Here is a 22,306-nt window from a genome sequence, read left to right as displayed (position 1 = left end):
CACTTGGCCTATCCCTGTGCCTTTGAACTTGAGAAGAACTGATCTGAAATCTGTTCATTGTTTTTGGGGAAAAGAATTACTCTTTCCTTGAGTTATTGGTCTTGAGCTCAACATTCTCTATTTCAGCATTTTAGATTCTGCTGGAAAAGCTACCTGCCTTCCTCATTGACCTGTTTTCAGTAAAGACAGTATGAGCTCAAAATGGAGCACACTCTGACATTCCGTTGTCATGGCAACCTGAGTGGTAAACATCAGCTTGATGCTGTTTGAAGGGGGTGGCAGGAGTTAGGGATTGGGAGACTGGAGGAAAGCCAAAGATTTGGGGCCCTAGGCTCTGCCCCAGATTCCATAGGGAATGCTCCCTAGAAGGTCCAAGGAAGGTCACTTCGGTCTCCACCAGGGATGTCAGAAGGGAATGAGCTGGAGCGAGCAGTAGGGGTTTGTGTCCAAACCTTCTAACTCCTGTTCGGACCGTCTCTTTAAAGCCACAGTGCTGGGAAGAACTGTCTGTTCCCCGTGCTCCCCTTGTGTTCTCTTTTTTATTCCCCCTTGTGTTCTGCTGGAGCCTCACCACCACCACTGTGCCTCTTGCTAGCACCTCTCCACGGAAACCGCTCCCCCTGCCCCTGCCAGGTCCTCAGAGCTGCTTCTCAGGGATAGCTCCCTCCTTCTAGAGCATGCCCCACCTTGCCTGGCCCTTCTGACTGCACTACCCCCCAACCCCACCCCTCGTCCCAGGATGACCCTCTAAGCCTTCTTTCAGGTTCCTGGGCACCTGCCAGACCTGTGCACTAAGGGGCCTCCTTCTGGGCTCTTCTTCCCACTCTGCAGGCTTCTTTCCCCTTCTTCCAGTGACTTCAGTCCCCCTCTCCCTCCAATAACACCCCCACTTTTGTGCTCAGAGCCCTGTCCTGAGCTTCAGCTTCTGCTTTAGCTCTTCCTCTGTCCTCAGGGGCATGGGGGCTCACAGGTGTTTCAGAATCACTGTGCCCCAAGCAGAGCTCTTCTGCTTCCCTGGCACCTTCTCCCACTCAGTAACTGGCCTGGCCTCACCCCCACCCCATCCCCACCCAGCGCCACTCTGACTCTTCTCTCATGCCCTCTCCCCTTTGCAGTGTCCAGTCCATCTCCACAGCCTGCCAGCATCTCTGGCATCTTCTTCCCATCCCAGCAGCCATTTTGCAGAATAGATTGTGGTGAGTTTGGGGATCAGAGGTGATCAAACAAAAATATGTGACCATGGGATGGCAGCAACCACAAGCTTTATTTGGGCATCACTTGGACAGGTTGCATGTTCAGGAAGTTCCCCACTGCAGGAGACTTCCAGAAACAGAGGCCCCCACCTGGGTAGAAAGAGATCAGTGCTCTTGGGAGAGGAGGGAACTGGTCAGGGAGCTGTGTTTGAGTGCCATCCCTCAGTAGCCCGATGGGAGCCTCTGGGTCAGGGGGCTCTCAAGGTCAGCAGCGGCTGGGGGTCTCTTATACCCCAGGGTTTTTCTTATTCATGGGGAGCATATTTTGGGTGCAGTTTCATGGGGGATGCAAGGCAAGCAGGCTCTAAGTGGCTAAAAATATGCTGATTTGGACTATATTTAAAGCAATTGGATGTGTAAAAAATTGAGTTTGGCACCAGCGATCTTGGAAGGAATGGTCCTAGTCTACTCTGAAGAAGTAAAGAATATAGGGGCTCATTTATATAACAAGGTCGCCCTCTATGACCAGGACCTTTCCATCAGTTTCCATCCTGGTCATTCCTGCTTCTAGTCCATTCTCTATCATTCCAGGGCCATGCTTTGCTGAATTGCATGGAATGGTGCCATGTTCCCATGACGTAAGCCACCTCACTGGCTTCCCTTTGCCCCTGGGATGAAGGCCAGACAGCATTAAGTGGCATCCAGCTGGCTGTGCATGGCCTGGACGTTCCTCTCCAGCCTAATCTGGAGCCCTTTCTCCCTCTCTCTGACACCTGCTGTAGCCTCACTGCCCCCCGTGTCCTTCAGCAGGTCTGTGTCCTCCCACCTCTGCCCTTTGCCTCTGCTGTCTTCCTCTGCCCAGTACCCTCTTTCCCACCCCGTGGCCTGGTTTATTCCATTTGTCCCATGGGCACTGTGTTAGACTACTGCAACAAATGACCACAAAATAACATGAACGTGTCATCTCACAGTTCAGGAGGCCAGAATTCCAAACACGTGGTGCCAGGGGGTTCATTCCTCTCAGAGGCACCGAGGCAGAGCCCATCCCATGCCTCTGTTCCAGCTCCTGGGGCCCTGGGCATTCTTTGGCTTGTGGACATAATCCGTCCCATCTCTGCCTCTGTGTTCACATGGCCATCTCCTCTGTTTTTGTGATAATTCCTCTCCTTTCTCTTAAAAATATACTAATCATTGGATTTAACCTAACATGACCTAATTTCATCTGTCGGGACCCTATTTCCAACTGGGGTCACATTGTGGGGTTGCAGGTGGATGGGAGTTTTGGCAACATTCTTCAACTTGGTCTGCAGGTCCGGGTTTTCCCGGTTCCATCCGATGGCCTTATGTGCCCCTCCTCTGTGCATCCACTGTCACAGCCTTGCTTTTCTTTATGGAATGGCTCACTTATGTTCATGCCCCGGGTGAGACTGAGCCCTGCCAGGACGCGGCTGCCTTGGTCCATTGTGCACCCGATCACTCAGTGAGCACTTGATGCATGAATGGCCATATGCACTTTGTGTTTGTAACCCCCAGAGTTGGTAAAAAAAGCCAAACAGAGGGAAAAGAAACAGACCTCCAGTGTGACAGTGTGAGGAGGTGGGGCCTTTGGGGGTGGTTAGGGCTAGATGAGGCCAGAGGGTAGGACCCCCCATGATGGGATCAGTACAAGAGTTCCTTTGTCCGCTGTGTGAGGAGGACTCGGGGAGAAGCTGGCCATCTCCAAGCAAGGAAGTGGATGCTGGGTGGTGAATTGGTCAGTACCTTGGACTCCTCAGCTCCAAGGAGTGTGAGCAGATAACTGTTGTTTAAGCCACCAGGTCTCCGATATTTGTTACAGCAGCCAGAGCTGACTGAGGCAGATGGGAATGCCTGACTCAGCCCATCTGACACCCACAAAACCTGAGGAGGTGGATCATATTCCTGTCTTCTTCTTTCACATGTTCCTTGTGGGGCTGAGCTGCTTGCCATGGTGACCAGCTGGCCCAAAGGTGGGCTGATTTTCCAGCCATAATCGCCTGCTCTGTAGCCTAGGCTCCACCACCCTGTACTTTTGAGGATGCTAGGAGCGTGGGCTGGGCCTAAGTGGCTTCTGGCTAGATTGAGACTAGCTGCTGGGTTTGTTAATCCCATGGGGACAGTTCTCCCAGTCACTCTGTTGTGGCCACAGGCTGGATTCATCTCTGCCAGGAGGGGCATTTTCACGTCTCCTGCTGCCTGGGGCCCCTCAGCACTCTGGCGTCTGTGAGAGGAGGTGCAGGGGCAGTTCGGCCTGAGAGGGGGATTTCCTCCTGGAGCCAATGCATCTGAAATGAAGGAAAGGCCTTTTCATAAAACCGCCAGATTTCCCTGGCAGGATGCCACCGATCCAGGCCGGAACCATTTCCCGTGTTCTTTGCTGGCTCGGGGGTGAGGCGCTGGGGTGGGCAGGATTGCCAGTGGCCCGCGGGCTATGGGGAGGGGCAAGGTCGCCGCGACCCTCCCCCCCCTCGGGGTGCTCGCTCACCTCCTCCCAGGGCTCCGAGCCCTGGGCGTCCTGGAGGAGGGGGTATGCTGCTCCCCGAAGCCCATCTGCGCTGGGCTTTCTGACTTGCCAACCAGGAGCCCCGCGATGCAGAGCCATCATGCATGTGTAGAGGCGGTCAGTCAGGAAGCAGCAGTGCGCCTTGGCGCGCGTCCCCAGATCGCCCCAAGCCTGGGTTTCCGTCCTGGATTTGGGGAACCGACCACCTGCCGTCACACGGCGGCCACGGCCTCGGCCACTAGGTGGCAGCGTTGCTGCGCACGAGGCGCTGATCCTGCACAGGCGACCGCGGAGGGGCTGGGGTCAGGGGGCAGCCGGGCTGGGGGCAGGCACCCCGCTTGGTCCCCTGCACCTGCCTCTACCTCGCTGGGTGCTGTCCCCTGTGCCCCTCCCTTCCCAAGAGGACTCTGCCCTACACTGAATAAGCTCTGAATTAATCCTGAGAAAAGAGGAGCTGAGAGTTTTTGTTTTGTCCCCACCTGGGACCTCCCAGAGCTCTTGCTAGGAAGCAAGTTTACCCATAACAAGAGCTCCTTGCATAGCCCCCCAGGGCTGGTGTGGGGACGGAGTTCCCACTCCTTCCCTGGTGTTCTTTATGGGTTTCAGCCTGCAGACTTTGGGACATGCTGTCAGTCACAGGCAATCACGGAGCCCTGTTTGCTTTAGGAGAAAGGAGGTGACTGAGTCTGGGCCACCGCAGCCCTGAAGCCAAACAGAAGGAAAAAAGCAGAAGCATTATAGGTTCTAGGAGCCTGCAGAAAGGACAGTGGATAGAGCCTGGACTCCACCCTTTATGCGCTTTGTGACTTTAGGCATGTTTCTTGACATCTATGTGCCTTCCTTTTTTAACCTATAAAGTGGACACAGCACTACAAAATTATTTAATTATATTAAAAATTAATATGAGACTAATACCCTGTCTCACAGAACTGTGTAAAGAATAAATGTGTAAAGACCTAATACACATGAAGCAGGTTAACAGTGTCAAGAGGATTCCTCAGTTATTATTATTATTATTATTATTATTGCCAGTATTTCATTCATTGGATAGTACTAATGGCAAACTTGTGATAACCAGTGTTGATATATTCTGTCTCTGAGATTTGGCAACACAAATAACCTGCATCAGGCAAGTTAACGATACATTATTTATCTTTAGTATTACCAGTTCTTAAATGTAGATTCCTCTTCCCTTCTTAATTAAAGTGTTAAGTTCCTCAGAGGCAGACCTCGCCCTCTGCTTGTCTTTTAATCACTGCTCTGCACTCCCTGCACCCCCGACTCCTTTACTTGCTTAATTGTTGTGAGAAATTAATGCAGACAGGAAATAGGCTTTTTTAAAAAAATGGTAGGTGAAGTGGGAATTTCAAGCAACTGAATAGTCAATAGGATTGTGGAAGAAATGTTGAAGGACCCAGAGATCATGCTGTTTAAACTCTTAACCCTTAAAAAAGTATTTTTTTTTTTTTAATGTTGAGAGAGAGAGAGGGAGCATGAGACAGAGGGAAGGGCAGAGGCAGAGTGAGAATTCTAAGCAGACTCCATGCTCAGCATGGATCTCCTTGTGGAGCTCAATCTCATGACCTTCAGATCATGACCTGAGCTAAAATCAAGAGTCAGACTCTTCACCAACTGAGCCGCCCAGCTGTTTCCCGCCCCCCCCCAAGAAAGTCTTAAAGATTTATTAAAGCAGATTCTCTAGTACCAGCCACAAAGACCAGACAATTGTTACCTTTCCTCTAGTTACTTTGCATGTTTTTTTTCAATTTTAATTTTTAGTTTGTTTTTATTCATGAGACACACAGAGGGAGGCAGAGACCTAGGCAGGGGGAGAAGAAGGCTCCTCACCGGGAGCCCAATGCGAGACTCAGTCCCTGAACCGGGGTTACGTCCTGAGCCGAAGGTAGATAGATGCTCAACCCCTGAGCGACCCAGGTGTCCCACTTTGCGTGTTTGAAAAGAGTAGTCTTTATTGAAAAAGTTAAGAGAAGGAAAGATATTCCACGAATGATTTTGGATTGACCTGAGCTAGCCTGGGTTAGTAGTGTTTCACTGCATTGTCCAGTGCTTTTTCTGCCTCTCCTGAGGTGGTCGTAGGATTTTAATCTTTCATTCTGTTTATGTGATGTACCATTCATTTTTTTATGGTACAGTACCAGTTTTAAATGCAAATATAAGGGCAATTAACCCATAGGCAGAATCTTTAAAACAACACCAGTCATATTTTGTAGCTCATACTTTCATATGCATTTTGTTCTTTTCACGACCATGGAAATTCTGCACAGAACTAACTCAGCTGTGTCTACTGCACTTGATTAGCACACTGTAGCACTTTGTCATTTTTTTCTGCATTTGAAGAAAGTCCTGGTTTGAAAGGAGAGCATGGCTTTTCTGAGCTGTCAGCGCCCCTGCTAATATGTCTTAGATGCAGCATAGTCATTTTTGCTTGCTTTGGGTCTCACTAATCTCCCCGTGTGGTGGGTCCACTGGAAATCTTGCTCCTGGGGCGTCTGGAATGCCGTGTGCAAACAGAGCAGGAAAGGCCAGCAGATGAGCATAGTGTGGGCATGCTTGTGTGCCTGCTTCCTTGTCCCATTACTCTGCACTTACAAAGCACAAGTTTAAAGATAAACTCTTAAGAATTTCAGAGGTGTGGAGTGGGACAACAGAGCATTAAAACAACCATGGGCCTTTCTGAGCTTGGGACCAGGTCTCTGTTTTATCACTGCCTGCTGAGATCACTGTGAAGATTCAGTATTCTAAAATAAACATATCAGCCCTGCAGTGGATGTTATTTTTTTGGGGGGGTCCTGGGTTCAGATTATCCACCTTGTGTTTCAAATGGATTATGTCAGACTCTAAAGGTTAAACTCATTTGTTCTGCATGGTCACTAAAATGTCTGGTTTGTGACCCCAGGTGTATTCCTGATATCTTTTTTCCCAGACCAACATTGTTGAGAGTAGTACTAACAGTAAAGAAATCAGCCTTGACTTAGTTGGAATTGTTCCATTTGGGTAACTGAGTGGATTTTTGTGTTGCTTCATACAAAGAACATCCTCATTCTTCTTGTCAAAATGGTACCCTACTGTTGTTTTGGGGGGACCCCCCCAACCATGTGATACTTTAGCTGGGGCTCATGTAGCTCCAAGCTCTTGGGAAGAGACACAGGACTTTGCCTGCACCAATTGGAACAGGCTATTCCTCTGGCCACAGTCATTGGTTCAGGGATGAGCATGTGACCTGTCAGAGACAAGGAGATGCTCTGCTTGCTTCTTCCTTGCCACATGGTCTTGTTGCATGTGAAGGAAGGAAAATTGAGGCTTGGTGATGCTAATCATGCTGTTATGTGCATATTGAGAATGAAACCAGCTCTGTGAGAGAGAGCAGAGTGAGGGAAGAAAAAATGCATCTTAAAAAATAACTTTTAAGGGGCATCGGGGTAGCTCAGGTGGTTAAGTCTTCTTTCAGCTCAGGTCATGATCACAGAGTCCTGGGATGAAGTCCCACATCAGGCTCCCTTACTCAGCGAGGAGTCTGCTTCTCCCTCTCCCTCTGCCCCTCCCCTTGCTTGTGCGCTCTCCCTCTCGAATAAATAAAATCTTTTTTAAAAACCCAACTTTTAAAATTTACTTTCAGTAAAATTTGCTTTTTGGCATATAGATCTATGAGTTTTTGACACATGTGTAGCTTTGTGTAAGCACCACCACAACCAGGATACAGAGCAGTTCCATCACCTCCTCCCAGTCCTTTAAAAATTTTTGTTTTGTAGTCAGACCTTCCCCAGCCTGTAACTCTTAGCAGTCTGTGACCTATTCTCCATCCCTGTAGTTGAGATTTTTCTAGAATGTCACCTAAGTGAAATCATACAGGAGGTAGCTTTTTGTGATTGCTTTATTTCATTCATGGGCATATGTTTGAAACTTATCCATGTTGTGTATCCATCCTTTGCTTTCCTTTATTGCTGAGTACTATTCCATTCAGTGGATGTACCATTTGTGTATGCACTCTCCAGTTGAAGACATTTGTGAAGATCCATGTCAATGACGTTTCTTAGATGCTGAATCCAGCCAGGCCTGACACTAGCCCACTCCTACACTCCCCAGTTGTGACTGCCATTAAATTCCATTTTTGTTTAGACTTGGTATGGGTTTTCTGTGACCTGAAAGAATCACCTTTTTCCCCCTCTTTTTTCTGAGAGGGAGAGCATGTGAGCACAAGTTGGGGGAGGGGCACAGGGGGAGGGAGAGAGAATCTCTCGCAGACTCCCTGCTGAGCACAGAGTCAGACATGGGGCTCCATCTCATGACCCTGAGATCATGACCTGAGCCAAAATCAAGAGTCAGATGCTTACCTGACTGGGCTACCCAGGTGCCCCAAGAATCACTTTTGATATCAACAATGAGTGGACATTAACAAGACTCAGGTCTGAACAAGTGAGAAGTCCAAAGCAAATGGACTCCACATGTGACATTCCGGTAAATGGAGTTATACAATAATAAGTCACATGCTAGGTTTCCTTTTGGTGGCAGGGAAGGTTGCAGGAGGTGGCACCCCATTTGACACAGAGGGAAATTGAATCTCAGAGGGATGAAATGACTTGTCTGGGTACATCAGTTGAGCCGGTGGCAGGCCTGGGGGTCCAGCCTGGCTGTCCCTTTGCCTCTAGTGAGCCTCAGCGGCCTCCCTAGCAAACAGGAGCAAAGCTGTCAGCATTACTTAGTGAATTTCCCTTTTTTATTTAAACAATCTCTGAGGTGTCCAATTTAGAATAAATATAAATGGAAATTAGAACAAGGTCATCAACATTTCCTACTGTTTAACAGCTGACGGTGCCTATAGGAGGTCAAAATTACTGTCACTAAGATCTATATAATCCGTTTAATAATGCTCTTTCTACATCTGGTGCCCATGGAAATCTTTCACGTTGGCTTAACAGCCCCTCATTTTATTTCTTTGAACATCTTTCTCCTTTGCGCTAACAAAAGCCCAGTTCACACAAAGGAAGAGACATGTGATTTGTTTTAAATTTTTGGTAGGGGCAGGACCACAACTGTTCAAATTGTTAGTCTAGACACTGTGGTTGTAGAGTGGTATTGCTAGCTGCTCAAGTGAACAAAAATCGGCCATGGCTTAGCACACTAGATGATTTCTCGCTCACATCCAATTTAGGTGGTCACGGTTGGTAGGCTCTCCTCCAGGCAGAGACTCGGGGGCCCAGGCTCCTTCCAGCTCATGGATCTGCCGTGACTGGGGCCTCAGACTCCTCCTTTTCTCCCTACTGGAAGGTAAAAGATAACAATTTTAGCTTCATAATATGCAACACTTATATTTCCTTGGCCAGTACTGGTGCCCCGGTCACTGGATGCAGGAGAGGCTGGGCAAGTTCCTGGTTGAGCAGCCATATACAATACTATGGTTGGGAAGACTTTTTCTGACAGGTAGCCATTTCTCCCACCAACACGATGCTTCATTGTCTAGACTAAAGCTGCTGTCCCCTTGCTCCCCTGCTCCAATTTCCAGCACTGTTCAATGCTGCCCTCCCCTGCTTGGCTGGTTTCGGGTTTGTGCAGACAAAGCCTGCTCATCGTCACAGTCCTGAGTGCATATGGGGACAATAAAATGATACAGCGTAACTTCCAAAGAAAACAATAATCTTCCATCCCTTTGTGTCTTTGATCTCTGTCCCCAAAGCCAGTGGGGGCCAGCCATTTCTGCTTTCAGTTCTGCTGGTGATTATTTCAATAACTCTACAGAGGTACTATTCTACGCCTGCTCCTTGCATTAACATGTTTAGACAGTAGTGCTCTTTGTATAAGAGAGGAGGATTAAGCTAATGCACACACCTTCCTGCTCTGTTTTCTTACCAGTTAGCATTGTATTTAGCTGCCGGTAACAGAAACCAATGGCCACGGGGGCTTAGGCAAGTAGGAGCTTATTTTTTTTTTTTTTAATTTTTAATTTAATTTTATTTATTTATGATAGGCACACAGTGAGAGAGAGAGAGAGAGAGAGAGGCAGAGACATAGGCAGAGGGAGAAGCAGGCTCCATGCACCAGGAGCCCGACGTGGGATTTGATCCCGGGTCTCCAGGATCGCGCCCTGGGCCAAAGGCAGGCGCTAAACTGCTGTGCCACCCAGGGATCCCAGGAGCTTATTTTATTTAGTTTATTCTTCTATCTCATGTCGTGGCTAGCTCTTTTCTGACTTCCTGCCTTACTTTCTCATTATGTACCTTTGGTCCTCATGTTGCATGGCGGTTGCCCCACCTGCATTCCCTCTCAGGATGAGAGCACCAGCACCCGCCACACTTGGATGTCTGACATTTCTCTCAAGGGTTAATGTAATCTCCTCAGAGAAGGGCTAAGTTTTGACTGGGGATAAGTATTCTCCCTTTACTCAGAGAGGGGACAGTTGGGAGCAGGTCTGCCTGGAGTGGGTGTCCCACCTTCAGCCACTTGTTGTCTTCCATAGACTTGTTGGAATATTTTTGGATAGCCTTCCTTCGTTTCTCAAGATAATAAGTTTATTCCTTTTTTGTACTTTTATGCTTTTATTTCTGTGTGGTTTCTGTGGGAATGCAGGGAAATGTGTTTAAGTGGTAACTTAAAATCAAATTCCATGTCTTTCTTTCTAAAGGAAAAAATGTCAATATTTCTCTTAGTTTGAAAATACATGAAACATATATCAGAAAGTTGAAGGGTGTTCATAACCCCCATATGCAGAGCTTTGCCTCCAGGTAAGAGTCTGCTTGAGTTCTGGCATGGGAGTTGACAAAATGATTCTACAGTTCATGTGGAAGGCAAAAAATGCGCAAGCCTAGCTAATAAAAATTTGATATAAAATAGTAACCCCTGTGTGAATTTACTAGGGCTACCATAACAAAGTACCACAAACTGAGTGGTTTAAAAAACAGGAATTTATTTTGTCACAACTCTGGAAGCTAGATGCCCAAGATCATGGTAGCAGCACGTTGATTTCTTTGAGGCTTCTCTGCTTGTTTTATAGACAGCTTTTCCTGTGTCCTCATACGGTCTTTGCTGTGTGTGTGTGTGTGTGTGTGTGTGTGTACACATACATGCATATGCGTGTGTGTCCTAGAAGTAGTGTTAGATTAGGGTTTGCCCTGGTGACCTCATTTTAACTTAATTACTTTTATAGACTCCATCCCCAAGTTTTTTGATAACTCTCCTCCACCTCCAAACTGGGAAGTAAAATACAATACTTCTATTGATGATTCAGTGAAAGCTAATTATCTGCTGCCAACAGATTCTCCATTTATGTTATACACCTAGAGACTTTTCAGATGAATTCAAGAGTTAAATGTAATACCTGAAATCCACAAAGAGGGGACATCTGTAATCTCACTACCAGAAAAAGAAAAAAAATATCAAGCTAATTCACGTACCCATCACCCTCTGAGATGAATTAACTTGGTTGTGGTGATTATTTCACAATATATATGTGTTTCAAACCTCCAAAGTGTACATCTTAAATATATACAATTTTTAATTGTCAAATATCCCTCAATAAAGAAGAATTAGATGTAAAAATATAGACACACACCTGTGTCTACATACACCTACCCACAGAAAACTAGGTGAAAGTATCCGTGAGCATGTATTTGATCTTGGGATATGGGGAGAGCTTTCTTGGCATAAAAGCAGTGTTACACATCATGAATGAAAAGGTTAATATTCTGTTATGTTCTAAATATTGTGAATTGGCCTTTATTGTCTGTATAGAATATTTGTACCCCCAGATTTTGCCTGAGGATATAATCTCCAGTGTCCTGCCTCTTTCTAAGATCTTGGCTGGTTTGGTAAGGAAGCCTGTTCCTGGAGGGGAGTGGAAGGGTAGGATTCTTTATGATCATAATCTGGATTTTACCTTTCTATCAGACTGGACCTTCCACCAGCTGTCCGCTCTCCTGGCCCACACTCCTTTGTCTTTGTTCTCTGTAGAATGGCTTTTGCTTGATTGTCTGTCATGGCTGCATCCCGCCTTATAGGCAGGAGCACCCAAAGGAAGCATGCTAGTACGCTTGCAGGGTGTTGTAAGGTGCTATCATGTCTCCTCAGGGGCCATTCTGGAGTACCCCACAGAGGAATCTCTCAGAGCCAGGAAAAAGCTTTGCTTCTTGCAAAAGGACAAGAGTCCTTCCATCTTATGGTCAGTGTCCAACTAGTGACCTCATCTTGTGTTTTGAGAGCTGGGCAGTTCAGAGGCACATTGGCAGTTCCTTTGGCTCATGCTCTTATGGTGTAGATGTTGCTTGCTGAGCTGTCCTGTGGCAGCAGACTGTAAGGACCACGAGCTCTGCTTGGAGCTGACCTGCTTGGATGGAATCCTACCTCTGCTGCTTACTAGCTGTGTGATCTCAGGCAGGTCACATAACCCTCGGTGCCTCGGTTTCCCCATCTACAAGCAGGGACAATCATCAAATCCTTCTAACCAAAATAAAGATGAAGAGTTACTACCTGTAAGAAGGTACATCATGAGGATTATGTAAATTGTGATGTTGACAATGATTGCATTGGCCCTTCTCTGTATTTTATGTTTTTCTATCACTATAATTTATAGTCCTATCTAAACCTTAATGAACTTGTTAGCATATGACCCAACACTTGCCCTCAAGGCAATGAATGAGTTAATTTTTAGGTAGACACAAAGCACCTACTGCCTACGGAGTAGTGTCTGTTGTTTGGTTGAGTCACCTAGAGAACACAGAAAAAAATGCACCCTCCCCCGCCCCCCCGCTGAGACCATCTAAATCAAATTGGTGGGGAGGCCCAGGTATGATTTATGTTTCCTACCCTGCGTATCTCCTGTGCAACCAGGGTTGAAAATTATCAGCTGTAAGTCAGGGCCATACTTTGCCAGTGTGAGGCAAGATCAGTGAGGGATGTCTGTTGCTGGTGTTTTTCAAAGACTTGGCCACCTGGCCCACTGGAAGGAGAGCCTTCTATGGCTGGCTGTCTATCCCCGAGTTGTCTAGTGTGAATTAGAAGAGATTCAGCTGCAGAAATGTAACAGGCTGTTACCCTTTGGTGGGTGACCAGTAGCCACAAGATTGATAATTAGCTACCAGGTCAGGAGAAACTGAGCCTGTGGGTTGCACCATCTTGGGGCTCGAGACTACAGGTCCTGCCAGTCCTAACCAAGGCACATGTCCAGGAATATTTTTTGTGTACCAGACACAGCAGTGATGTCCATTCATGCACTTGGGGTCACAGAGTCCCTGCCAGGGTTCCTGGTGCCCTGTGCCCTGTAGATTGCTTCATTCTGGGAGGTTCTCTGCTAAAGCCACAGAGCATCCCTCTGGCTTAGCTTGTGCTCTTGCTGAAGCTGTGCTTGATTCTCTTCCTGGCTCAGGAGGAGGGCAGTGATGAAAGCCCTGTTCAGCTGGGCCTCCTGAGACTCCCTCATTTTATGCTCTCAGGACCTACCTCCTTTGGATGGGTGGTGAGTAGTCCTCTAGGAAATCAGCTGACTGAATAGGGGCTCATTAATTCAGGCCACACGGTCTACCTGCCAATGGGACCAAGAATGGTGCCACTAGATGACATTTGGGGACCAGAGGGAGGAGTGAGTGGTAGCTTCTCAAGCCATGGATGTATTTCTCAGCAATACAGTCCCATGGCTTTATAAAATACTCCTAAATTTGGATATCATATTTTGTTGCAATCTGGTTCGAGGACAAAATGAGACCCTGGCAGCCGATGTTTATGGCTTTCCATATAAGCTTTCAGACAAAATTTGTACTGCATTTTGCTTGAGTTATGGTGGGGTGGTGGGACTGTAAACCTCACACTGTTATTTCAGATAAAATGCAGGCTTTGGCCACAATAAACAAGAGAGGAGGCACAGCTTTAAATTTCTTGTAAATCAATTTTTGAGAGGTATAAAATATTGACATAAATGATTTAAAAAATCCACAATGAAAAAAGAGCATACTAAACTCTGCACATATTTTAATTTCCTTTTCCATGATTTTAAATAAGTCAGAATTTAAACCTGGCCTTGCTCTTCCCCTAAATTTTATGAGAAGGTAAAATTTGGACCCACTCTACTTCCCAAATCTGGTCAGCTGGGTGCCCATTTTGCTCTGCACAAGGGTGCTGTCATGTGGCTAAAGGCAGATGTTCCCTTGTTGCCAATTATTTCATGGCATCTAGAATTTAAATTCCTGGTTTGGAGATGGGAAATAAACCAACAAAAAACTAATTTAAATTTCATATGGAATGGCGCTTCTGCATTGCTTGACATTGTCAAAATACAAATTGCCCCTTGGTGGCGGCAGTAGCTAAAACTTTCCTTTAGATGAGGCTAATTCTTCAAAGTCATTTCCCACTCCCCCTCTGTTTTCCACCCAAATCCTACCCAATCCATAGGTTACATCCTGGAAGAAATGTATGTCTGGATCATGGAAGTCAGTATATGGTATGCGTGTTTATGTGGGTAAGCATATATGTTCTACATAATATATATTATGTGCATAATTATAGATTTTAAACAGATTTGGAATAATTTAAATAGAGTTTTGATGTCTGCTTTTTCACTTAATATGTTGTAAACATTTTCTCATGACGCTCCATATTTGTTGAAGTCGTGGTGCTGATGACCACTTAGTGTCCTACACACAGTATGGTTTTCATCATTTACTTAGTCATTTCCCTCTTGATGGGTTTTTAGGTTGTTTTAAGAAGTGTTGCTGTGGTAAACCATGCCTGTGATGAACATACTGGCACACTAATCTCTTTACTGATATTTGGATTATTATCCTAGCATGATTGCTAGGTGGGGAATTTCTGGGATGGATGTTTTTAGGGGTGTTAATCCTCTGTTCCCTAATTGTTCCATGTTAGATGAGACCTCCTTCAGGGTTTGCCAGCTTCATGGGGCAAGAATCGCATCTGCCTTGTCCCTGTGATAGCCCTACGTGACACAGTGGTGGAAATAAGACAAATGAGTAGTAAATATAGTTAGATGGATAATTAGAAGAGTGGGTGGGTAATAACCCTGCTTCTCCAGTAATTAATCTGAGACAGGACTGGCCATAGTGATGACACTTGAAAAGCCCCTCCCTTCTTCTCTCCCTCTCTTCCTTCGTACCTTCCTCACTAACATATAAAAGTATATATATTTAAGGTATAAAAATTGATGCTTTGATACAACTACTCATGTATACATAATCACAACCAAGCTCATTAACATATACATTACATCTGCATTGCTACCGTGTGTGTGTGTGTGTGTGTGTGTGTGTGTGTGTGTATCTGTTTAATTTAAAATCTGTCCTCGGGGATCCCTGGGTGGCTCAGCGGTTTGGCTCCTGCCTTTGGCCCAGGGTGCGATCCTGGAGTCCCGGGATCAAGTCCCGCGTCGGGCTCCAGCATGAAGCCTGCTTCTCCCTCTGCCTGTGTCTCTGCCTCTCTCTCTCTCTGTGTCTCTCAGGAATAAATAAATAAACAAACAAACAAACAAACAAATAAATAAATAAATCTTAAAAAAAAATCTATCCTCTTAGCAAATTACAGCATACAACACAGATTTGTTAACCATGTCACATGTTCTACAGTAGATCTCCAGAGATTATTCATCTTGCATGATTGAAATTTTGTACCCTTTGACTAACACCTCCCCACTTCCTCTCCCCAACCCCAGCTCCTGGCCATCACTGCCTATTGTCTGCTTCTAAGGATCTAACTATTTTAGGTTACACATGCTAGTGAGATCACGCAGTGTTTTGTGGAGAAATTGCGTCCTGAACACCTTCTCGGAGAATGGATGCATCCATCCCTACGTGGTTGTATCTTTTCCCCAGTCTCCTTTTTTTTTTTTAAATTAAAAATTTAGTTTATTCATCTGCTATGACACAGTACACAAGACGCAAAGTGTTTCACATTATAGATTTCACTTCCAACTCCTTGGAATGTTCATTTCTTTGGCTAAAAGGAGAGACTAGACATGAGAGGCAGGCAATGCTTAGGCAACTAAAATAAGGATGGGGAGGGGGCTATGCTAATGCCATCTTCACAGGGACTGGCATAAGGGGACTGTTAGTCACAAGCTATTTTCTAGAACTGTTAGCTGGAAACAAAGGGGCATTACTCCTAGACGCTTATGCTGTGGTGGGCTTCCCCACCACACAGGTACAACAGCGCTTCTGGTAGTCGCCCTTGGTGTCTTGCTGGATGTAGTAGTACAGGGACTTGCCATACTTTCTCTTGAATTCAGACCTAAATTTCAACATGTCCACTTCACTGCAAGAGACAATGATTCTATTTTTTTTAAAGATTTTATTTATTTATTCATGAGAGACACAGAAAGAGAAGCAGAGACACAGGCAGAGGGAGGAGAAGCAGGCTCCATGCAAGGAGCCCGATGCGGGACTCGATCCCAGGAATCCAGGATCACGTTCTGAGCCAAAGGCAGATGCTCAACCACTGAGCCATCCAGGCGTCCCGAGACCATGATTCTACTCAGGACTTTATCATGAGTCCCCTTGTCCTTCATGGAGTCATACAGTCGGTCAGCAAAATACAGGGGCTTGTTCTGAATGCACTGGACCAGGTTCAGGAAAGCATTTCCAGGTCTCCTTTGACCTCCTTCTTGATGCTCTCCAGGATGTCATAAGGGCTGTAGCTCTTATACCTTTCAAATACTTTCTGGAGGTGACACATACTCCTCTCGGTCATGATGCTGATCCACCAAGGCACATCAGTTCCTTTCCTCTTCACTCCAGCATCATAGAGATCCCGGGCATATTGGTCAATCAGCCCATAATCATATTGGTCAATCAATCAAATCAATGATAGAGCTATCCTCTGCTCTTCTACCCTTTGCAAGGGCAACTATCAGCTTGCGGAAGTCACCAGATGTGTCAGAAATTATGTCCTTTTCCAGATTGGTCTTGTACATTTCCTTGTAGACTCTGTTAATTTCCTGAAGTTCTTGAGGGAGTCCTCGTCAGTCCCCAGCCCCTTCATGGAGGCTTTCAATTCAGAAGCATTATACGGAGCAGGTGTTTTCAATAGGCCCAAAATCACGGTCTCCAGGTGGCTGAACAAGGCTGACTTCAGTGCTGATGCAAGTTCATTTTTGGCCCTTCTCTGGTAGGCGAAGGCAACCTCCTGTTTATTGCTGCAGTTGGTCAAAATGTTGAGAATGGTGACCTCACCCACACCTTTGGTCTTGATGGCTGTTTCAGTGTTTGCAGCATCACGCTCAGCATCAAAATTCGTATATGCTTTGACTGACTCGTATGCACTTGGAGGCGTGGAGTGATCACCCTCCAAGCTGAGCTTGCAGAGAATTTAGTGAACAGGAGACATTTTGAAGGAAGGTGGGCGGGCCGGGTGCTGAAAGCTGCGAGCGTCCCCAGTTGTAGAGCCTCCCCAGTCTCCTAATTACAATTTTGTCATCCTTTGGGCAAGGAAAGCTCACCAAGCACAGGCCTGAAAAGGGGTCCCCAAATTAAATCAACAGAAAAGTATATTTTGCGAATCTGTAATGGCTGCAATAAAAAAAGTTACCAGGAGTTAGAGTCTATGGAGTGGTATTTGTTTGCCTTTTGTTTACCCCCAGTGCTACATTTTAAACACTGCTGCCTGGTTGCATTTCTTCTTGCACTGGCTCTAGGGTTGGAGATTTATTATTTTAGGGCAGAGAAGAAGCCCTGTCTGTTCTTGGCCTGGTTCCTGGTGGCCTCTCTTAAGTTTGAAAAAGCTGGTTGGAAGTCTGTGTTTTCCCACTGAAAGAAACACACACACACACACACACACACATAGGTATACATACACACATATACATGTTTATGTATATATTTTAATTACAAAATAATACATAGTGGTAACAAATTTAAAGAAAGTAGAAATCTAGATGTCAAAACTCTTTCTCTTTGGTTCTGTAGACACACAAACATGTATATACATTTACACACACAGACAAACACATATGGAATCTTAAAAAAATCCAAGTAGGATCATGAGGATACATTTATAATTTTTTATACTTAATGAGTGACATATTGTGGACATTTTTTTTTTATTGTGGACATTTTTAAAGTATGTCCTTGTATGTAACTCTACCTTATTTTTCTTATACCTGCCTGTTTTTCCACTATAAAAATTTGTGGTTTATCTAGTTTCCTGTTGATAAACCTTTAGAATGTTTTCAACTAATAAATAGTAATAATAGTAACAATAGCAGGTAAAGACTGAGATTTATGTGTGTTAGCAGTATTCTGAGTGCTTCATAATTACTAACTCATTAAGGCTTAATCCAACAATGCAGAACTTGTATTTACATCTTGCATATTTACGAGGACATTTGAGACACAGAGGGGTTAAACTAATTTGCACAAGTGGCTCAGTTAGGAAGAGGCAGAGGTGGGATTCAGATCCAGGCCTCTGGCTCCAGCACATGTGCTCCTAAGTTTGTTTGTGGGAAATGCAAAATGATGCTGCAATGAACATCCTTGCAGATAAATCAACCTCTGCGCAGTCCCACTAGGTTTTCAGAAGGAGAGCTTTCTAGAAGTGGGAACGCTGAGCCATAGTTTCACCCTCATTTCAGTAAGAATTATGGAGATGTCTGAATGTTCACGTAGATGCTGCATCTTGGGTGGATGAGTAGAAGTGTAACTATCAAATGATGAAGTGGTAGCATGGCCTATATAATGGCATGATACTGGCTTCGGTGGGCTTTTGCAGGTTCACAACCTCCTCTCTGTGGGGTGACCTAACAAAGAGGCTGTGATCCTCTGGGCCTGGGTCTTTGGAGAGTAAGAGGAGGCGATGTTTTCCCTTGGGTGGAGAGGGGGGAGACTATGCAGCCACAGTCTATTGGATCAGTGGTACGTGAGCTCCTTCCCACTCGACACTGGCTGTTTTGGATGATTCCTGAAGAACCCTGTGCTGAGGCTAGGGGAGGCCCCGTGGGCCGGGGGTGGTTTGCTGGAGCAGTGGGTGTAGACTGCACTGTTGTTTCCTGGCTTCTCAGGGCCCGGCCTTTATTCTTCCTTTCCTTTCCTTTCTTGCACAGAGACGGAGAGCCGAGGCATTGTGGATAGCCTGCAGAGGTTTTCCTCGCTCCCTGCCTATCTGCCCACAAGCTTCCACATTGCTGATGCAGAGGAGGCCTTCTTCCTTAAAGAAGCCAACCAGGACGTCACAAGGAACTCCAGTCTGCAGGCCCGGGTGGAGTCCTTCTTTATCTACCGGGCCAGGAACCCCCCAACCATCAATGCCAGCTATGGCCCATTTTCAGCAGAGAAGACAATCCCCCAGGAGTTCATGTTGACTTCTGCATCCTTTGGAAACATGGAGAAGTTTCCGTTCAACTGGAAGCTGAAATCCCACATCCTTGACAGCTCCATCTACTCCAACAGACCCAAAGTGCAGACCTTGTTTTACATCACGGGGATGGACTGGGACGACAGTGACCCTGAGGAAAACCTACCGTGCGTCAAGATGTTTGCTTTCCCTGAGGCCAGGGAGGTGGCTGCCAGCTGTCGGCTACGAGGGGATCCAGGGCTGTGTGTGGCTGAGCTGGAGCTGCTGCCCGAGTGGTTCAGCTCGGGGCTGGACCTAGAGCCTGAGGAGGAGATCCCGGCCCTGCTGGGGGGCACTGCCATGGAGCTCTTCTTCACGCTCTACCCGGCTGACCAGGCTGGCCAGTGTCCACTGGAGGAGGATGGCAAGTGGGAGAACAACATCCACTCAGGCCAGGACAGCCCCCAGCAGGTGTCTCCACCCCGGGAAAGGATTGGGAGTGTGGTAGTCTACCCGACTCAAGACGATCTGAAGTGGTCGCTGGTGAACCTGGATGAGAACGTGGTCATCTCAGTACCCCTGAACCTTGTCCGGGAAGGGGACACGGCCACCTTTCTGGTCTCTCTGGCCAGCGGCTCTATGGCAGACCACTTCACTCTGAGGTAAGTGGCTTTGGTGGGTGGGATGGAACGGAAGCCAACTTTTGGTCATCAGTGAATTGCCAGTTAAAACGTGGTGTTACTAATCTGCTGAGTATCCAGCATAGTGAGGAAATTGACCAACACAGAATAGAGACCCTGTGAGAGGACAAAGTGAAGCAGGATCTGAGGGCGTGGGCCTGGCATCTATGTTCTCTAGAAGCCAGGATTAATAACAAGTGCTCTGAGAGCAGCATGTCAGGCCGGCAGGTGACACTCTGAACCTATCACTGCCTGCCTTGACTCGCTGCCTCTAAGTGGAAACTTTGTAAATGAGTTCCACTTTCCAACTGCAGGAAAGAGCTTCCCGAGGCATCTCCAACCTCTCAGGTTTTCATCAAAGTGAACAATCAGTAAAGAATCCTTTAGTAGATTAAACCAGTCTCTGTATGATGAAGACGCAGTTTGAGGATTGAAAAACGTGGGTAGCTTCTTTGCTCGGGGGACAAACCTGTCTCTAGCTGATTTTGCTCACAGAGCTTCGTGAACAGCAGTAGGATGCAGCAGCGGCTCTGCCAGTCCCAGCTGTGTGCCGTGGGGTGAGTCGTCTAACCTCTCTGGACTTCTGTTCCCTCACTAGGTGGATGGGGATAACGATGGGCTGTGTGTCTCAGGGTTGCTGTGAAGATTCAAGTTGGTAAAGGTCTTGGAACAGAGTCCTCACTGAGTTAGCCTGTGGTGCTTTGCCTGGTACTCAGATACCAAGGTGGGTGCAACAGAAGTGAGAAATGGGATCCTTCTAATTCTGATGGAGGCTGACGTGCGGATCATGCCTGTCTGGAGGTGTGCTCCTTCGGGCCTGCAGTAGGATCCTGAGGCTTTGGCAGATCCCAGGTGGGCTTATTAGCCTGCAGGAAGCCCACTGTCTGTTTGGAGTCTCCTGAGTTAGTTTTGGTGATAACTGAGTCAGAACTTAGTGTGGCCCCAGCCCTGTGCTAGTCATTGCAGTGCTGGGGCTGGTTTGGTCTAAAGCCCAGTTGTTGCTCTGTAGAGATTCCTTCAGCCCAAGGCAGCATCAGATGCTTGCGCCACACCAAGCATGGCAAAGGTATGGATTCTGCACTCGTACCACTGAAAGTGCCTTCTGCCCCTACAGACATTGCTAGTCGTCTACAGCACACCTGCCCGCCCTCTGCCGTGGCCGACGCTGCTAATCGATTGCAGCACGTCCGCATTCCCTCTGTGTGCCTCGGCAGGGCAGACATGGTTCAGCGGCTACAGCACGGAGCCCAGGACTCCTGGCCGACCCTACAAGTCCATGTGAGCTGGAGTGGTTGTCACTTATTCGCCAGGCTTGGCGTGGGGGAAACATCGCTGGTGAGAAGCCTGAGGGAAGGGAGATCAGATGGGTCAGCCGGTCAGGGAGGCGTGGGGCCGGGCCAGGGAAATGGCACACAGGTACTAGCTAGCTTTCACCGAGGACTGAGGATGGGCCAGGCACGTTCTGAGTTGCTCACGTGCATGAAGTCACGGAATGCTGACGGCTCGAGGAGGGGAGCACTTGCTATCACCCCTATTCCGCTGAGGCGCAGAGGGGTGAGTAGCTTGCCCGAGGTCACACAGCGCGGGCCGGGGGGCCTGGACAGGCTCCGGGGCCCCTCCTTCCCGGCTGCTGCCCCCAGGAGTGCACCTCCTCCAGCCGTGCGGGAGGACACTGGGTGGGGGTGCCCCGAGGGGCAGAAACCCTCGGTTCCGCAGATTCCCGCAGAAGCTGCCGTGTGATCTGGAATGGGCCTGGGCCGTCAGGGGATCCGCCCTGGGAGTTCAGCTCTGGGGGAAGAGGGGCCGCTGAGCGTGGGTATCCGCGAGGCGGGCTTCACTCTCCGCAGGGCTTGGATGCCGCGGCGTGCGGGGGCGCGGCGTGGGGAGGGCCGTGGGGGCCGCGGCGTGGGGAGGGACGACACACCTTTGTTCAAACTTCAGTTGTGGCGCCTTGGTGCTGCCCCGGGGGAGAAGCTTCCAGCCTGGAGTCTGCGAACTGTGGGCCACGCGGCCATCCCGACCGCGAGCGTGCGTGCGTGCGTGCGTGCGTGCGTGGTGCGTGGTGCGTGCGTGTACGTGCCCCTGCATACGTGTGCGCGCGTGCGTGCTGGCGGCCCTGGCGCCCCCGGTGTGCGCGAGAGCGAGGGCGAGCGTCCACGGTGGTTCTCGGCTCGTTGGAAGCCCCGGCGCCCCGGCCTGGCTGCCGCCCAGCTGCCCGCTGTCCCCGGCCCTCGCTGGCACCTCGCACCTGCCCCCTTCTCCTGGCCACGCGCGGGCCCCCGGCGGCGCCGTGCTGCACGCAGGGCTGGCTGCTGCGCCCGAGGGCGGTGATCCGCGGTGTGGAGAGGGCGCGGGCCCCCGGGCCCCCGGACCCCCGGGCCCCCGGGCAGGGTCGCCGCCGCCCCCGTTCGCAGCCCGCGTGAGTGCGCCTGGCGCCGCTCGGCAGGCGCGGGGCCTCCTGGTAGCGGCTGTCTCGGTGCCGGAGGTGCCAGCTGATGCTGCGAATGGACTCTGCGCTGTTTTTGTTTTGTTTTAATGAGAACATTATCTGTTTATGTGACTTTGTTTATTTTCTTAGCGTGAGCATGAGCAGGGGTGGGGGGAGGGGAGGGGGAGAGGAAATGTTAAGTAGACAC

At 48.0% G+C, this 22,306-nt stretch overlaps 1 protein-coding gene, 2 long non-coding RNA genes and 1 pseudogene across 4 annotated transcripts in view; 2 read left to right on the top strand and 2 right to left on the bottom strand.

Moving 5' to 3' along the window:
• TMEM132B (transmembrane protein 132B) overlaps positions 1 to 22,306 on the top strand; it is a 371,304-nt gene that overhangs the window by 132,416 nt on the left and 216,582 nt on the right. The window contains exons 1-2 of one of the 2 annotated variants that reach the window (XM_025473594.3): positions 3,145 to 3,181; positions 18,761 to 19,652. In XM_025473594.3, the coding sequence (XP_025329379.3) occupies positions 3,160 to 3,181; positions 18,761 to 19,652 (914 nt within the window). In that variant the 5' untranslated portion in view covers positions 3,145 to 3,159. Of the gene's footprint in view, positions 1 to 3,144; positions 3,182 to 18,760; positions 19,653 to 22,306 lie in introns of those variants that run through there. The other variant, XM_025473593.3, reaches the window with a different exon arrangement.
• LOC125753691 (uncharacterized) lies at positions 238 to 2,873 on the top strand. The gene is made up of 3 exons (XR_007406079.1): positions 238 to 438; positions 1,116 to 1,196; positions 1,785 to 2,873. It is a non-coding gene; the product is annotated as an uncharacterized LOC125753691 (long non-coding RNA).
• LOC112676432 (uncharacterized) lies at positions 8,428 to 21,713 on the bottom strand. The gene is made up of 2 exons (XR_003146525.3): positions 21,595 to 21,713; positions 8,428 to 8,993 (listed from the first exon to the last, which is right to left on the bottom strand). It is a non-coding gene; the product is annotated as an uncharacterized LOC112676432 (long non-coding RNA).
• Positions 15,585 to 17,064, bottom strand: LOC112676429 (annexin A2-like; annotated as a pseudogene).

Source organism: Canis lupus, chromosome 26, assembly GCF_003254725.2.
Source record: "Canis lupus dingo isolate Sandy chromosome 26, ASM325472v2, whole genome shotgun sequence".
Classification (NCBI taxonomy): domain Eukaryota; kingdom Metazoa; phylum Chordata; class Mammalia; order Carnivora; family Canidae; genus Canis; species Canis lupus.
This window is presented reverse-complemented; position numbering and strand designations above follow the sequence as displayed.